The sequence below is a fragment of the Antechinus flavipes genome, chromosome 1, assembly GCF_016432865.1.
Source record: "Antechinus flavipes isolate AdamAnt ecotype Samford, QLD, Australia chromosome 1, AdamAnt_v2, whole genome shotgun sequence".
In the NCBI taxonomy this organism is placed as follows: Eukaryota; Metazoa; Chordata; class Mammalia; order Dasyuromorphia; family Dasyuridae; genus Antechinus; species Antechinus flavipes.
Genome location: NC_067398.1, coordinates 269585744 through 269602777, shown reverse-complemented (window position 1 = coordinate 269602777; position 17034 = coordinate 269585744). Strand labels below are relative to the sequence as shown.

General features: G+C 36.4%; 1 protein-coding gene across 1 annotated transcript in view; it reads left to right on the top strand.

Moving 5' to 3' along the window:
* Positions 1 to 17034, top strand: part of SUSD1 (sushi domain containing 1) — a 283693-nt gene that overhangs the window by 59948 nt on the left and 206711 nt on the right. Inside the window, 2 exon segments of the mRNA XM_051961204.1 lie at positions 2349 to 2501; positions 3882 to 4061. Coding sequence (XP_051817164.1) covers positions 2349 to 2501; positions 3882 to 4061 — 333 coding nt within the window.

The following is a 17034-nucleotide window of genomic DNA, read 5'->3' as shown; positions in this document are numbered from 1 at the left end:
GGAAGGAGATTAATTCATAATTTAGCTCAGTTCCCTTTGAGTTCTAAATCCAAAATCCTCCTTGGATTCAAATCCCAGGTACCCTGGGACTGGCTGTTCCAGGTGCAAGCCTTTCTTTAATGTCTCCATGGTTTGAACTCTTGGGTCCTGTGAGGATCACCTTCGGCACCTGAAACTGAAGAGGACAAATAACCAGAAGAGAAACAAATATTCCTAGGTTCATTTTTTGGATCTGCAGATTAAGAGATTGCAAGGGAATCCTTCTCATGTTCTCAAGGAACAACCTTCTCATCTCATTGGTTTAGTCCATGGTGCCTTTGCTGTGATTAAAATGGGGTCATTTGAAATCTTCACTCTCTCAGTGTGGCAGATAAGAATTGCTGAAAAGAGAGCAGCTGTCTTAGGGAGTGGGGAAGGGGAGAAGAGGAAGAAAAATTTGGAACATAAAGTTTTGCAAAGTTAACTGTTGAAAACTATTTTTGCATGTATTTGGAAAAATAAAATATTATTTAAAACAAAAGAGAGCACCAGAAAGGGTGCTCAGTCTTGCCAGTTTAAAATACACAGGCAATCAAGAAAGATTTCATGTTTCACCCATGGCAAAGGGTGAAGAGGCTTCTAGTTAGCTAATCTGGTCATTCTCCAAAAACCCTTCCATTGGCTCTTCATGTTAGTCAAATAAAAAATCTCCAGATGGCCTGGGTAACACGAATAGAAGCAAAAAGATAATTTTTGTCAATAAGGAATTTAAAAAATTTAGTAGAAGGGGGAAAATGGAGAGGGTTTCAGAGAGGTGGAATGGGGGATTAGTCTATAGTCAGAAATAGAGCCAAAAGAGGAGTAAAGGGAGCAGGAGGGGGAGAAGCTTCTTGCAAGGGGAGAAAGCTATTGGGACATGACCAAGAAGTCCAGAGTCAGATGCAGAACCTTTTGATTCATTACTTTCTTAATACATTCTACATTATAGCTAAATTGCACTGTTCTTTGTTCCATACAGGTAACTCTCCATATTTCAACTTACTCTTCATATTCCAACTTTGCAAAAACTGCCTTTCTGTCTGGAGTGCATTTTCTTTTTATCTCCTCTCTTGGAATTGCTTTCTACGTGAAGGCTTTCTTAGCTGCTAACAGCAAACTTTCTTGTATAAATTTTTTATTTATTGTATTAGTTTTATTATTTTGCTTATTCATTGTATACCAAGGCAGCACTATTTACTAGAGGTAGCCAGGTGGCACAGTACGTAGAATGCTGGGCCTAGAGTCATGAAGGCTTGAATTCAAATCTAGCCTCAGATATTGTATATAAGGTTGTTGAAGTTGGAGTTCTAGCTCTGACTTTTCATACAGATGTTTGTAATCTGGACATAAAATCTACAGATAACTATCTTTATGTGTTGATGTGTGGGGTAATTTGCAGCAGTATCTAATCAATGAACTCTTAGATAATTTTTATTACGTGGAATATCGATAGTTATACTGCTATTTACAGATTGTTAAATTTCTCTTTCTTGTTTTATTCTGACAGTATAATTGGGTAAATGGGTCTTTCAGGACCAAGGGCCAATTTTACATTTTTATATATCATGGGTTAGGACTTTTAGAAAGTGAAAAGCTTCAGATGTGATCCTTGTAATAGATTTTGTCTGATGACCTAGAACTAACCTAGCCAAATTATTGTAAGGTTTATAGCTAGAATGTTGATTATTAGAGAATGAAAAATGAATACACGAAAAAAAGAATTTATTAAAAGGGTTCCAAATACTGTGCAAACAAATATCAAAACAAAAGAACTTGCTTTCAAGAAGCTTATTATTAATAATGGTGATTATTAATTAGAATTAATGGGGGACACAATGAACTTTGGGCAGTGATACCCAGCAAGTATCACTTTAGTCCAGAAAGTTATAATGATGAGGAATGGAAACTTTGTGGAGTAAATTGATACATCCCTTGAAGGAATGATGGCAAAGTTGATTTAATCATGGTTCATGGTTCTAGAACTAGAGTGAGTTTAGGGATAAATGCATAGCAACAATGGATGCTTTGAATACAATAATTTATGAATCCTATCTTGATAACTTAAACTTTGTCAAAACATATCACTTAACCACCACTTATTTGTTGAGTGTCTGCAGTATATTTTTTGCATGGAGGGATTCAAGAGAAATATAAAATAAGGGCCCACTATTAAAGGAGCTTACTATCTAGTTGAAAAGACAAATCTAAAGTCCATTAAATGATGGTGAAATAATAACAAGTATATTCCTCTATGAAGTAATGTAGACTGGAATAATTTTTTTCTCACTTTTTTGGTCTCTTTCTGCTCTTACTTTTGATGGATTGTCAAGACTTGAATGAATGTGAAGTACCAGATACCTGTGGTCCTGGGGGACAGTGTATAAATACTCCTGGAAGCTATGAATGCTATTGTAAGAATGGATACCTTCCCCAAAATGGGATTCAACCTTTCCACCCTACGAGGGATGGTACATTATGCACAGGTAGGTCGCTACTTAGATATGTAATATTTGGAGGTAAGAATGGACTCATGGGGACATCTGTCTGCTCTCAAATTCCTAAAGAGTCATTTGATTATATGGCCATATGTGATTTTTCTGTCCCCTTGCAAAATCTACAAAGCAGTTATACCAAGATATTAGGTAGAGTGTTTAACCAACCCCAAAGCATAAACTGCTTTCAGGAAACTATAGCATATTAATTATTAGTATCTGCAAGTGGGAGAGGCATTGAGCCCTAGAGGATAGAGAAAGTGCCTCAGACTCAGAAAGACCTGAACTAAAATCCCCCCTTCAATACACAAGGGCTGTATGATCCTGAGAAAGACATTTGTTCTTTTGTTACTTTAGGGCAGTCCTGCCAAATTCAGATAGAGATGGAGGTCACTAAACTCTGTAGAAAGATTCTCACATGCTATATATTGACTTAGAAAACTACATATTAATATTGTAAATATTTTTATTATATTTTTACTTATTTTGTTAAATATTATTCAATTATGTTTTAATTTGATTCAGTCCTGCTCTGGAGTGTTGTGGACAACACATGACCTCCTGCAAGGCTGACACCTCAGCTTCAGACAATTAAGACAACTAAGGTGCCATCCTGAATTGGTCCCAATACCTGAACTTTCTTTAACTGCATCAGTAAAATAATGTCAGTAAAATAGATCCTCATTGCAAATGGATACTTCTAATTACTAATTTATCTAATTTATTGAAGAAGTTTAAGCAAGGCTTATACTTTGAAAGAGAATAATAGGGGGGGAAAGGAATAAACATTTTCATAGCACCTACTGTGTGCTAAGCATTCTGGTAATCATTTTACAAATATTATCTCATTTGATTCTGACAACAACCCTGAAAGATATGTGATTATTATTGCCATTTCAAAGATGAGGAAAGTAAGGCAAAAAAGTGACTTTCTCAGAGTTATCTGATCAATAAGTATAAGAGACAATATTTGAACTCATGCCTTCCTGACTTGACGGATAGTACTCTATCCATTGTATCACCTCTAGCAGCTAGTAGTTGATTATGTATTAAATATGATCTTGAAAATAATATAATTGTATTAGTTTTAAAAAATTTGACTCATTCTGACTTTTCATTGTCAGGCTGGCCTTGCCCCTATTAATACTTATTAGTCAGACTTGACTCGGTAGTTGCACATGCATACATGTGGTTCTTGTGGGAAGTTAGAATGGAATGTAGACACAGATTTAAGAGCTCCCAGACAATTGTTGAAATAGAGCCAAATGGTCAAGCCAGAGTGAATCCATTAAATTGTGAGGGGGGTTTGCTTTTGCCTTTGAAGATTCTACTCTACACAATGACTTATATTTGGCATGATTTTACCTATAGAAATAGACTGTGGGACACCTCCGGAGATTCCAAATGGCTACATCATCGGAAAATATACCTCTAGACTGGGTGGCCAAGTTCATTATGCTTGTAAAGAAGGATTTTATGGTGACCAGAAAGAGAGTATGACAACTTGTACTGCTGATGGCACTTGGGAGACCCCAAAGATACACTGTCAAGGTGAGAGGAACTATAGGATAAAGACATCTCTTTGTTATTCAGTCAAAAGGAGATAATTTTTACAAATTTTGTATCTGGGGGTCAGTCATGGTGCTCAGAATTCATTGTCTGTGATTGATTCCCCAGTTCTTCCATACCTCTCTTGACACAGTTTGACTTGAATCAAACAAGCATATAGAGTACCACTACGTGTTCCACCTTTCTAAAAAGCACAATAAGGATGATAGAAAAACTCAAAGATATAACTCTTGCTTTTTTTGAGATGCTTATTATTGCCAATTTCATAAAATCTATGCTTTTGAAATTTGAACCAGCAGTTCTATATTATTTGGACCACCTAGAGTGCCTGATTTGGAGTAAGGGAGACCAGAGTTCAAATCCATCCTCATATATTTACTACCTGTGTCCCCAGGCAAGTCACTGAACTCTCTTTGCCTCAGTTTCCTCATCTGTAAAATGACCTGGAGAAAGAAATGTTTTAACCATTTTTTTTACATATATATGTATATATATATATATACATATATATGTATATTTACCAATTGTTATTATACCAATTACCATTTTTTTTTAACCAATATCTTTACCATTAAAACTCCAAAAAGAGTCATGGAGCGTTGATGAAAATAACTAAACAACAAAACATCATTACTTGGGTTCTTTCCAAGTTTACAACTTATGATAGTCCTTCACACATTCTTTATTGTGATTTCATGAGTAGAGGGAATCCTGGGTATGGAAACTTCCTTTACAAATTCAGATTATTAGCTTCTATGATGATGCTTAGAGTTGCCTTTGCAGAGCACTAAATGTTTATAAGTCACTTGTCCAAAGTCTCACATCCAGTTTGTGTCAGGGGCAAGATTTGAACTAGAATGTTTCTGGTTCTAAACTGTCTCTCTATCATTTATACTCATTCTTTACCTTTCTTATTCTGTACTACTTTGATATTCCTTGGAAATACTCTATACCTTCCCAACATTCTGCTTATATTCACAATGTTCTCTGCTTACTATTCTCTGGTTCATATCTCTAATTGGTGAAATCCTACTTATCTTTCCTACTTAGCTAAGATGCCACCTTTTCCATGAAACTTTCCTAGATTTCCCCCAACCACAAGTCATTCCTACCCCTTTCAATTTTTATTTTCTTTTTGTACTTTTTTTTGTGCTTTTTTTTCACATAAGACTGTGATTATGTTTTCTTTCCTCAACTCTCCAGACTTCTCAAACATTACCTTTGATCTTTATATTGTGTATAGTGTAACATATTGACTTGCCCAAGGTCACATAGCTTGCAAGTGTCTGAGGATGGATTTGAACTTAGGAAGATGAATCAGTTGCCAATTCCTCCTCTATCTCATTTTACAGATGAGGAAACTGAGGCAAATGGGGTTCAGTGATTTGCTTGTAAGTCACACAGCTAGTAAATATCTGAGGACAGATTTGAACTCAGGAAGATGATTCTTCCTGACTGGCACACTAGTCACTGTGCCACCTTGTAGGTACATAGTTATTAAATATTCTTTTCTTAATTAGAGTGTGAGCTTGAGAGCAAGAATCCCCAGCTACGAAATAGCTAATTTGATATTTCAAATCTACTTCTTCTGATCTAAGTTTTTTCTCTATATATTATTTTTGTATTGCCCTCAGTTGCAGGTCAGGGAGACAGAATGTTAGAGTTGGAAGATACCTTAAAGAATATCATCAGTCTAAAGTCTCTCACTTTAAGGTGAGGAAGCTGAGGCCCATAAGGGTAAAGTCCCACAGTGACTATTATAAAGGGCAGTGGGGAGTATTTGAAACAGGTTTTCCTATCTCAAGTGCTCTTTCCACTCTACTATCCTGTCTTCCATAATTTGATGCAAACCAGGAATTGAATCTTTTAGCACTCATTTCTTTCTCCAACTTCACTGGGAGAATCTCCTTCTCATAAACATCATTCATGTTGGATATAGCTTATGAAAAAAAACAAAACCATGAATTTCCCTTATGTATATGGCTTCTTGTCAATCAGAACAGATGCTTGCAAAATATGTTTCCTAATGGGCCACTTTGTTTTGTTTTAATTAAAGAAAACATTTTGTTGATATCTTTTTTATATCACAACAATTTCCCCATATATCTCTACCAAGAAAACCCTTTTTTATAACAAAGAAGAATAATTAAGCAAAAGTAGACAACAAAATGGCTGTTTGATATATGTAACATTTTGTAACTGTTGTAATTCTGTTTCTTTACTAAAAATAGGGAAATGTGTTTCAACATCTGGAATAAACACTTACCATGAAAGAATAATAATAACTTTTAAAAGCTCCCTTACTACCTGCTTATTTTGTGCCAAATGTGGGGGGAATATATTTTGTCATTCAATCAACATGTGCTTAGTAAGTTACCTACAAGAGACAGTGATGGTGGGGAGAGCCATTAAAAAACAAAACAAAAACCTTATCATTATTGCTGAGAAGAACTATTAATATTGAATTGTTTATTGTTCCCAATGCAATAGGTGGGAAAATAAAAAGGTATGGGTGGGTCAGGCAACACAGTGTTATGGCTAGATATCATAAACTCATTAGTATGTTATTTTTATTTCATCTATTTATTTATTTACATTCATTCATTTGTTATTCAGCACTTAATATCTGGGGATAATTCATATGAATTCCAGAACTGTATTTTCATAATTTTGTATTTATGGGCAAGGACTAAGATTCCTCGATACCAAAATTTTTTAAACTGTTGGTTGCACCTTACGTGGGGTGTAGCTGAATGTGGGAATGGTGAAATTATAATTTATTATCAGTAATGTTTGATTTGTATACCTAATTTATATAACTTATATGCCTGGGATTGCATAAAAAATTCTTAGGTGAAAAGGGATCATAAGTAGAAAAAATTTAAGAAGCCTTGTTCTATACTGTGATTTTTAAAAAGCATTCAAGAATTTATGGAATAGCTCTGCCTTATTGATGATGCCTGATAGGTGATTCAATGTGTTGTAAATAGGTGTCTGTCTTTGACTTGGTTCCTTCTTTTTAACATAGGATTGGGATTCAATCAGTTGTTTAGTTTTTTTGGGTGTGTGTGTGTGTGTGTGTGTGTGTGTGTGTGTGTGTGTGTGATGTCTAACTCTCCATGACCTCATTTGGGGTTTTCTTAACAAAGACACTGGAGTGGTTTGCCATTTTTAAAAAACTCATTTAAAGATGAGAAAACTGAGGCAAACAGGATTAAATGACTTACTATGTATCTGAAGCCAGATTTAAACTCAGAAGGATGAGTCTTCCTGACTCCTATCTGCTGTGCCACTTAGTTGCCTCAGTTGTGATTGGGATTACAAAATTCTAGATCCTAGTTCTGGCTCTGCCACTTAAAATTTTTATAACTTTGTACCAGAAACAACTCATTGGAATTTCAGTTTTCCTTTCTAAAAAATGGGGATTCTTACTCTTCTTATCTCATCTAAGTTCTTTCTGTTTTGTAAAGCATTGTATTAGCATGCAAGGTTATTAATCTTTCTAGTTCATGACAATCCACACCAACTTTGGAAGCTTATCCATGCTTCCAAAAGTCACCAGATGACAGGGAACATAATAATAATAATAATGATAATAATAATGTGAATAGTAGCTGACATTTAAATAGCACTTTAAAGTTTTCCAGATGCTTTAGATATGTTACCTTATTTATTTCTCCCAATAATCCTGGGAGGTTGGTGCTATTATAATTTCCATTTTATAGATGAGGAAGCCAAGACTTACAGAGGTTAAGTGACTTGCCCACTGTGACACAGCTAGTAGATTTTTGAGGTAGGATTTGAACTTGAATTCTTCCTGAATTCCAACTTCAACACTCTATATATTACATCACTTTCTTTTCTCCAGTGGACATTATTATCTAAAAGTGAACAGGACTTTCATTTTAATTTTAATTAAAGTTTATAGAGGTACATGGACACATTTAAAAATTTTCTCTGATGTCAGAGGCTGCCCAGTTTCTTCAGGCCTTGGGCTTTTATGAATAATGTGACTGATGGGAAGCATTTGTCCTAAGTGAAATTACAGTAAGGTCTCAGTTGTTCATAAACATGGAGGGAAGAGGAAGCTTTTTTTTTTTGGAGGGGGGGAAAGAAACTTACAAAGACATCATGGGGATAAGAAGCCTTTGGCCATTGAGCTATTATAATTTGTGAAGTAGGATAATTTGTAGTTGTAAATAATTGAAAAGGCAACTGCCTGCTTCTGTGAAAGAGTCTGGAAAAATGGGCATCTCTTTTTGTATGTGGAGTTTTATTTGGTCCTAGAGACAAAAGAGAAGGTAGTTAACAGCTAATAAATCTGTTGAAGACTTCATGCTAGAGGATTTTTTCCAGCGGGAAATCCAAAAGGGAAGATCAAATAAAAACAAAGAAGAGAATCCTACATAAATAAGATCATCATTTGAGTATTTTGTTCTTTTCATAATCAATTTGTTGTTGTTCATGTTGTGTCCAACACTCCACGATTCCTTGTAGGATTTTCTTGGCAGAGATACTGGAGTGATTTACCATTTCCTTTTCTAGCTCATTTTATAGATGAGGTAACTGAGGAAAACAGGGTTAATGGACTTGCCCAAGGTCATATATTTAGTAAGTTTCTGAGACTAGATTTGAACTGAGGAAGGTGAGTTTTCTTGACCCAAATCTTGGCACTCTGTCTAATATGCCACCTATGTGCTCCTTCATAATCAATACCATTCTCTAAATTTGACTTGAATTTTAAAGGTGACATAGACTTGATGGAGTCAGAAAGAAACCCTCATCTAGTTAAAAACAAGGGATAATCTATGGACAACCCATATGCTCCATTGGTATACATATTATGTCAAAAGAACCAAAGGAATGCTAGCACATTCCCTTATAGTGGGGATTCCTTATAGTTGGAATTCCCTTATAGTAGACTTGCAGTAGTGGAGAGACAAGAAAGGATGGGCAGGTACAGATGAAAGAAGCAACCACATCAAGAAGGTCTATGAATCTAAAGAAGGAATCAGTGTAACAAAGAAGAAACTCAATTTCATGAGTCATCTTAATAGTTAAATTAATAAGTTAATTTTTCAGTTAGGCCTTAGGTTTGATTCTAGATAGCCTGCTGACCTATCTGATCCACAAGACCTGACTCAAGGGGCTTTAGAGGATGATGATTTATGACTACTGGGGATGTTCAAAAGAATATGCTGTTGGCTTCAAAAGCAGCTCCTTTAAGAAGAATTCTGGAAATATGATTTTTATAATGAATGGATGGACCACTTTCAATTGATATACACTTTGCTGAGTGTATAAGTTCTGGTGTGTTTGTTGAAAATACAAAATCAAAATAAAACCAGCTTCATTACTTATAAAACACAAAGTGGTCTCCCCACTTTGATGAAAGCCTTTTTTTGTAGATTGATTAAAGAGCCAAAAAAGAAAATAGGCAGCATCAATTGGGAAATGACTGAATAAGTACATGAATATAATGGAATATTATTGTTCTATAAGAAAATGAACAGCAGGATAATTTCAGAAAGATCTGGATAGACTTACATGAACTAATGGTAAGTAAAGTGAGTAGAACCAAAAGAATATTGTACACAGCAACAAGATTATGTGATGATCAACTGGGATGGATGTGGCTTTTTTCAATAATGAGGTGTTTTAGGCCAATTCTAATAGACTTGTGATGGAGAAAGCCATCTGCATCTAGAGAGAGGACTATGGGGAGTGAATGTAAATCACAAAAAAAATTTTCACTTTTGTTGTTTGCTTGCTTGTTTTTTTCTTTCCTCTCATTTTTTTTCTTTTTGATTTTTTGTGTGTGCAGCATGATAAATGTAGAAATATGTTTAGAAGAATTACACATGTTTAATCTATATTGGATTACATGCTGTTTAAGGCTGAGGGAAGGTAGGAAGGGAGGAAGAAACATATGGAACACAAGGTTTTGCAAGGATGAATGTTGAAAACTATCTTTGCACGTATTTTGAAAAATGAAAAGCTATTATAAAAAACAAACAAACAAATAAATCAGTGAAAAGAAAAAAAAAATAATGGGTAGAATCCTTTCCCTTTTCCAATTCACTGAGTTGGTTCAACTCTGGTATAAGTGTACATGATAGAAATTATACTAAAAAAAGTTTGTGTGAAAAAATTAATAATTACTCCTCTAAACTCACTGAAGCCTTGTCATATTGGCTATTCCTTACATGGGACATTCATCTCCCATCTTTATGCTTTTGCATAAGCCTTCCCCCAGATCATGAATGCACTTTCTCCTTATCTTTCTTTTGCTTAAATCTTGATTTTCCTTCAAAATGCAGCTCAAACACTTTAACAAGCCTTTCTTCATCTTTACACCCTCTAGTACCCTCCCCCAAATGACCTTTTATTAATTTTGCATATATTTATACTTTCTATGTTGCTTTCTTGAGCAGAACAAAAGTTTGTTGGGAGCACAGGGACTATTTTGTTTTGGTTATAGTATCAAGAATACTCACCCGCCTGGCACATAGTAGGCACTTAAGTGCTCCACTGATTGGTTGAAATCCAGATTTTGAAAGGCAGCAGCTCTCTAGAGGGGAACATTAAATCTATTTCATCTCTTGCCTTTATTTTTCTAATATTCTTATTTTATTTTCTTCCTGCTACTTTGTATTCCCCTTTCCCCACAAATCTACTTCCTACTCCAGGCCTTGTCCCCCTCCCACTCCCTTTCTTCTTTTCTTTGTGCTGCAGCTGTGGACTGTGGGATTCTGCCTTCATTCCCAAATGCCTATCCAACTCTTCTGAACAACACCACATATGGAAGTCAAGATGTGTACAAATGCTGGAACGGATATGTGCCAGAGACCAGCAATCCTGTTGTTTTTTTGCAATTCCCAAGGACAATGGGAAGGCACATCTTTCATGTGCAGAGGCAAAAGAAAAAGAATACAAAATAACCTTAAATAACAAAATAACAAAAACTTCCAGAGCTAGGACAGGGAGTCTTCAAAACCAAAAGTGAGTTTTCTGGGGACAGGGTGTGAAAATCTTATCTGTGACATAGTAGCCAGATAATTCACTTGAGTCAATCTATCTCTGTCTCAATGGATCCTTTGTGTCCAAGTAACAATTGGAAACATCTTTCAGTACCAGAAACATTTTTTCCCCCAGAAACATTTGTAATTTTTGGCACTTAAAAGTTTATGTTACAGTAACCCACTATCTAAATATATCCATTTTACAGATGAGAAAACTCAAGTTGAGTTCTGACTCAATCTGGAATTCTTTCCATGCCACCATTCTGAATAAATACAAGAGAGACTTTCTCAGGATTAACTGGTTAATCAAAAAGTATTTATTAAGCACCTACTGTGTGCCAAGTTCCATGTTCGACTAAATTAGATTAAATTAATAAATTCCAGGCAGCTAGATAAGCATAGTGGATAGAGTACTGGTCCTGAGTTCGAATCTTCTCTCAGACACTTACTAGCTTGTGACCCTGTGCAGATCAGCCTCAGTTTTCTCATCTGTAAAATGAGCTAGAGGAGTAAATCCCCTGGCAAACAAGGTTACAGAGTTGCACATGACTGAAATGACTGAACAGCAACTTTTTGACTCTAGATCCCTATCTCTTATCCCCTCTGCTATCTTAAACCTGCTGTATTTCTTTGTATGTGTTGATTCCCAAGAGATATATGAGTTAGGGATGTTTCTAATAAATTTAGGTTTCAAAGTTATTCCAACTCCTATTTCAGGATTCCTGGACCTTTTCCCTACCCACACCTTCTGGATTCAGTTCATTGTGTTTGTTCCTGTCTGGGAGGTTAAAGGACAATTGCTTAGGAAATTGGTATCATTGTTAAGATTATACCTTGCATTATTGTTCTAGACATGTTCTATCCCCTCAGCATTACTCAGTTCTGACATATCTTGCCATGAAAGTTAGAAAGGAATGGTTCAAATTTTGCATTGTTTTAAGAGCATCTATTAAAAACAAAGTGCATCTTCCTTTAAAAAAAGTTCAGAGGGGCAGCTAGGTGACACAATGAATGCATAGAGCACCAGCCTTGAAGTCAGGAGGTCCTGACCTCAGACAATCAGTACTTAACACTTCCTAGCTATGTGACCCTGGACAAGTCACTTAACCCCAATTGCCTTAGCAAAAAAAAAAAAAAAAAATTCAGAGAAGAAAATCACAAATATCTTTAAAGTGATATCTTTATGAGTGGCTTGGAGTCTATAGGCTTGTAGATTTAGAGTTGAAAAGGATTTCTGAGATCATCCAATTCAGTTTTTTCATGAGGAAACTGAGGCAAAATGCAGGTTGTCACAGGAGGAGCTGAGATTCAATCCAGGTAGTCTGATTGTAAATATGGAATTATTTCTATTGCACCATTCTGAATAGAGACAATTCAGACTTTTTTTTCCTTTCTTTTGGAGGCGAGGAGTGGAAGTAGTAATGAAGAGCCAGCATTATCCCAAAGTATTTCCTGTCCAAAGCTCTCTTCTAAGCATTGTCTAATGTGGTCCCTCCCTCTTTTGCAATATAATTTCCTAGGTAATAGGATATGCAAACAGGTGCTCAAATAGAGTTTTTTAAAACTAAGAAAGGAAGTGTGGTACCCTAGGCCTCTGAACTAGAAGTTAAGAGAATTAGGACGTAGTCCCCTTCCAGACTCATCCTGTGGATTTTTTCTTGTCATTTAATCTGAGGCAGCTAGGTGAGTTAACAAGATCTGAATTTGAATCCTGTCTCAGATTTTTTAGCTAAGGGATTTTTGGCAGGTCTCTTAAATTCTGTCTGCCTCAATTTTCTTTACCATAAAATTTGGATAATAGGCCCTACTTTCTCAATTGTGAAGATCAATCAAGTGAGATATTTGTTAAAAAAAAAAAATGACTAAACTTAAATTGCCTTCTCTGTCTCTACATTTGTCTCTTTCTCTCTCTTTTTTTCTCTTAAAAAAACCCTTTTTTGCTTCAATCTCCTCATCTGTAAAATGATATGGGAGAGGAAATGGCCAGCCACTTTAGTATCCTTGCTAAGAAAACTCTAAATGGAGTCATGAAGCGTTGGACATGACTGAAAAACAACTAAACAATAGTACTCACCAAGCAGGGTTGTTCTGAGGTTCAAATAAATTAACATAGAAAGTTCTCTCTCTATACCTTTCTTTTTTCTCTCTTCTCTCTCTCTTAATATAGACCTTTCTTTCTTTCTCTTTCTCTCTCTCTTTCTTTGTTTTTTCTTTCTATCTATTTCTATCTATTCATCTCTCCATCTATCTGTCTATGTACAAGCTGTTGTTATCAGTGTCAGTCTTCCTGAGTCTCATCAATAAAATGGAAGTTGTTTTAAATAATCTCATAGGAACCTTCCAGCTCTTATGTTCTGTGGATTCTGTGACTTAGCTTCTGATCCCAGATTTGTCATTTAATACCTTTGTGACTTTGGATAAACTATTTTAACCTCTTTAACCTTCAGTGTTCTCATCCATAAAATGATGGACTTGGGCTAAATGATTTCCAAGGTAGGATTTGCTTTAAATTCACTCTAAATTTTATTATCTACTAGGATTTTTTTCAGTGCTAATGGTTTGATTACTGATGGAGGCATGGAAACAAATGAATGAGTACAGTCATATATAAATGAAATTAAAAAAAGTGGAGGATTTTTTTTTGCCCTTAGGGACAGTGAGTCAAGAGGAAATTGTACATGAAGGATGGATAGTTTATAGTTCATCTGCTGCCACTAGCTTTGCTCTTTCAAACTGAACTTCCCTCCCTTTAAAAATGGCTAATAAGAGCTAGCATTTCTGTACTGCTGTACATTTTATTAAAGTACTTTTCATGTTATCTTATTTGAATTTCAAAACAACTCTGCTTATTAAGTGCTATCATTTAGGTTTTTTTCAGTTATGTCCAACTCTTTGTGATCCTATTTGGAGTTTTCTTGGCAAGGATACTTGAGTTTTTAGCTATTTCCTTTCTCAGATCATTTTTACAGATGATGAGACTGAGGCACAAAAGGGTTAAATGATGTGCCCAGAGTCACACAGTATCTGAACCTTTTTGATGCACAAATTGAAGGGGTCTGATTTGAATTTGTTGAGGGAAGGGCTAGTGAATGAAGAGGGAGTTATTCTTGGAGGTGACTGTAGCAGACAACATTCAACAGACACTTCCCAGGTACCTAATGTGTGTAGGGTTAGTTTTTGTGTTATTTTAGATTATAAGCTTTTGTATTCTTGTTTTATTCCCATATTAGACTGGGAGCTATTGTCCAAACTGGGCTTCCCAGTCCTGAACTTTTTTTTTTTTTTTTTTTGCCTCTTTGATACCATTCTTATTGTTTGATTTAAGAATACTTCCAATAGCCTAACTCTAACCTACCTTGGCATTCATAGGGTCATACATTTAGAGCTAGAAGGGATCTTAAGGGTTATTAAGTCCAACTTTCTCTTTTACAAATAATTAATAATATTAGGAAATAGCTAGTATTTATATGGTATTCTAAAGTTTGCAAAACATCCTAGATTTGTTATCTCACTTGAGCCTTATAATGTCCCTGTGAAGTAAATGCCGAAGTTATTTCCATTATGTAGATGAGAAACAAACCAATTGAGGTTAAGTGACTTGTTAAACTTAAGTTAAATGATTTGTCTGGGGCCACACCTTTATTAAGTGTTTGAGGCAAAAGGTACTCAGACTTCCGGTTAAGATGGTGGAGAGGAGGCACACAATTGTGTAGCTCCACGCTTTCTCTCACTATCCATTTCATTACAAGCCTCTGAATTAATGCTTGACTGAAAAAAAACCCACCAATAGTTACCAAGAGAAGCCATCCTTGAGATTCGCCAAGAAAGGTCTGTCTTTACTGGAGGGCTGGGACGGTTTTAGATCGGGCGCAGGCGGCGGGCAGCGGCAGTGAGAGCAGGGGAGCAGACTGGAGAGGGGGTGGGGAGTGATCGCAGCCGTCTCTGCGGGGAGAGCTTTGCTACAGGATTAGATACTCTGCTCCGGCAGCAAGTCAGCAGCCCAGCAGAGAAGCTAAAAACACCGGGGGTGAAGAATACAACCCCAAACAGCTGGAGTCTCTCGGGACCTGGCCGCCCCCCCCTTCCCCCTCACAGTGACTCAGCACGCTCTGGGATCTCAGAGCGCAGGCGCAGCACAGTAGGGCTAGTGCCTCACTGCTGCCCCCCACAGTCTGTAGAGGAAGCTCGGTAACACACCCAGCCCTCCTCCACCAAAGAAAGACTCCAGTTTTTTCTGTTTTTCTTTGCTAGTTTGTCTTTGATTATTAGACAGAATGAGCAAGAAACTGAAGAGGACTTTAACCCTTGACAGCTTCTATACAGATAGAGAGCAGACTCTAAATCCTGAGGAGACTAAAAACAGACAGTCCCCAGGTGAATCCCCAAAGGAAGAGATCATCTGTTCCTCAGCACAGATGAACCTCATAGAAGTAATTAAAAAGGCTCTCACAAGGGAGCTAGAAGAAAAATGGGAAAAGGAGAGAGAGGCCTGGCAAAAGAGCCTGGAGAAGTCAGTTAAAGAGAGAGTGGATAAAGAAGTAAAATCCTTGAAAAATAGGATTGGTGAACTGGAAAACAAAATTGGCGAAATGGAAAAAAATTCTACAGAACAAAAGAACTCAATGGGACAATTAGAAAAAGATTTTAAAAAAGTGAGTGAAGAAAATACTTCACTGAAAATCAGAATTGAACAATTGGAATTGAATGACTCGAGGAGACAAGAAGAATCAGTCAAGCAAATCCAAAAAAATCAAACAATGGAAAAGAATGTGAGATACCTTCTGGGGAAGACAACAGACCTGGAAAACAGATCCAGGAGAGACAATCTGAGAATCATTGGACTTCCAGAAAAACATGATGAAAAAAAGAGCCTGGACACTATTTTCCAGGAAATTATCAAAGAGAACTGCCCAGAAGTCATAGGAAGAGAGGAAAAAATAAACATTGAAAGGATTCATCGATCACCCACTGAAAGGGATCCTAAAATCAAAACACCAAGGAATATAGTGGCCAAATGCCAGAACCCTCAGACGAAGGAAAAAATATTGCAAGCGGCTAGAAAAACCCAATTCAAGTATCAAAGAGCCACAATAAGGATCACCCAGGATCTGGCAGCATCCACATTAAAAGATCGAAGGGCCTGGAATATGATATTCTGAAAGGCTAAGGAACTTGGTATGCAACCAAAAATAACTTACCCAGCTAGAATGAGCATCTTTTTCCAGGGAAGAAGATGGACATTCAACGAAGTAAGCGAATTTCATCTATTTTTGATGAAAAAGCCAGAACTTAACAAAAAGTTTGATCTACAAATATAGAACTCAAGAGAAATCTAAAAAGGTAAAGATTAATCTTGGGAACTATATTTCGACTATATAGATGTATAAAGAATACATGTATACCTTGTTCTAGAAACTGATGTGGAAAGGACATTGTACCAGAAAAAGGGTAAAGTGGGGGTAGTACATCTCATGAAGAGGCATAGGAAACCTATTATACCTGAGAGAAAGAATGGAGGGGGGTGAATATAGTAGGTGTCTTACTGCCTTCAGAATTGGCTTTAAGTGAAAAATCTTAAGACATATTCAATCTATGGTGAAACTTCTCCCATCTCATTGAAAAGTGAGAAGGGAAAAGTGAAAAGGGAAGGAATAAACTAAGCGGAAGGGAATACGGAAACTGGGAGGGAAAGGGGTAAGATAGGGGGAGGAACTCTAAGGCGGGGGGAGGGATACTAAAAAGGGAGGGCTGTGAGATGCAAGTGGTGCTCACAAGCTTAATACTGGGAAGGGGGGAAAGGGGAAAGAAGGGAGGAAAGCATAAACCGGGGTTAACAAGATGGCAAGTAATACAGAATTGGTCATTCTAACCATAAATGTGAACGGGGTAAACTCCCCCATAAAGAGGAAGCGGTTAGCAGAATGGATTAAAAG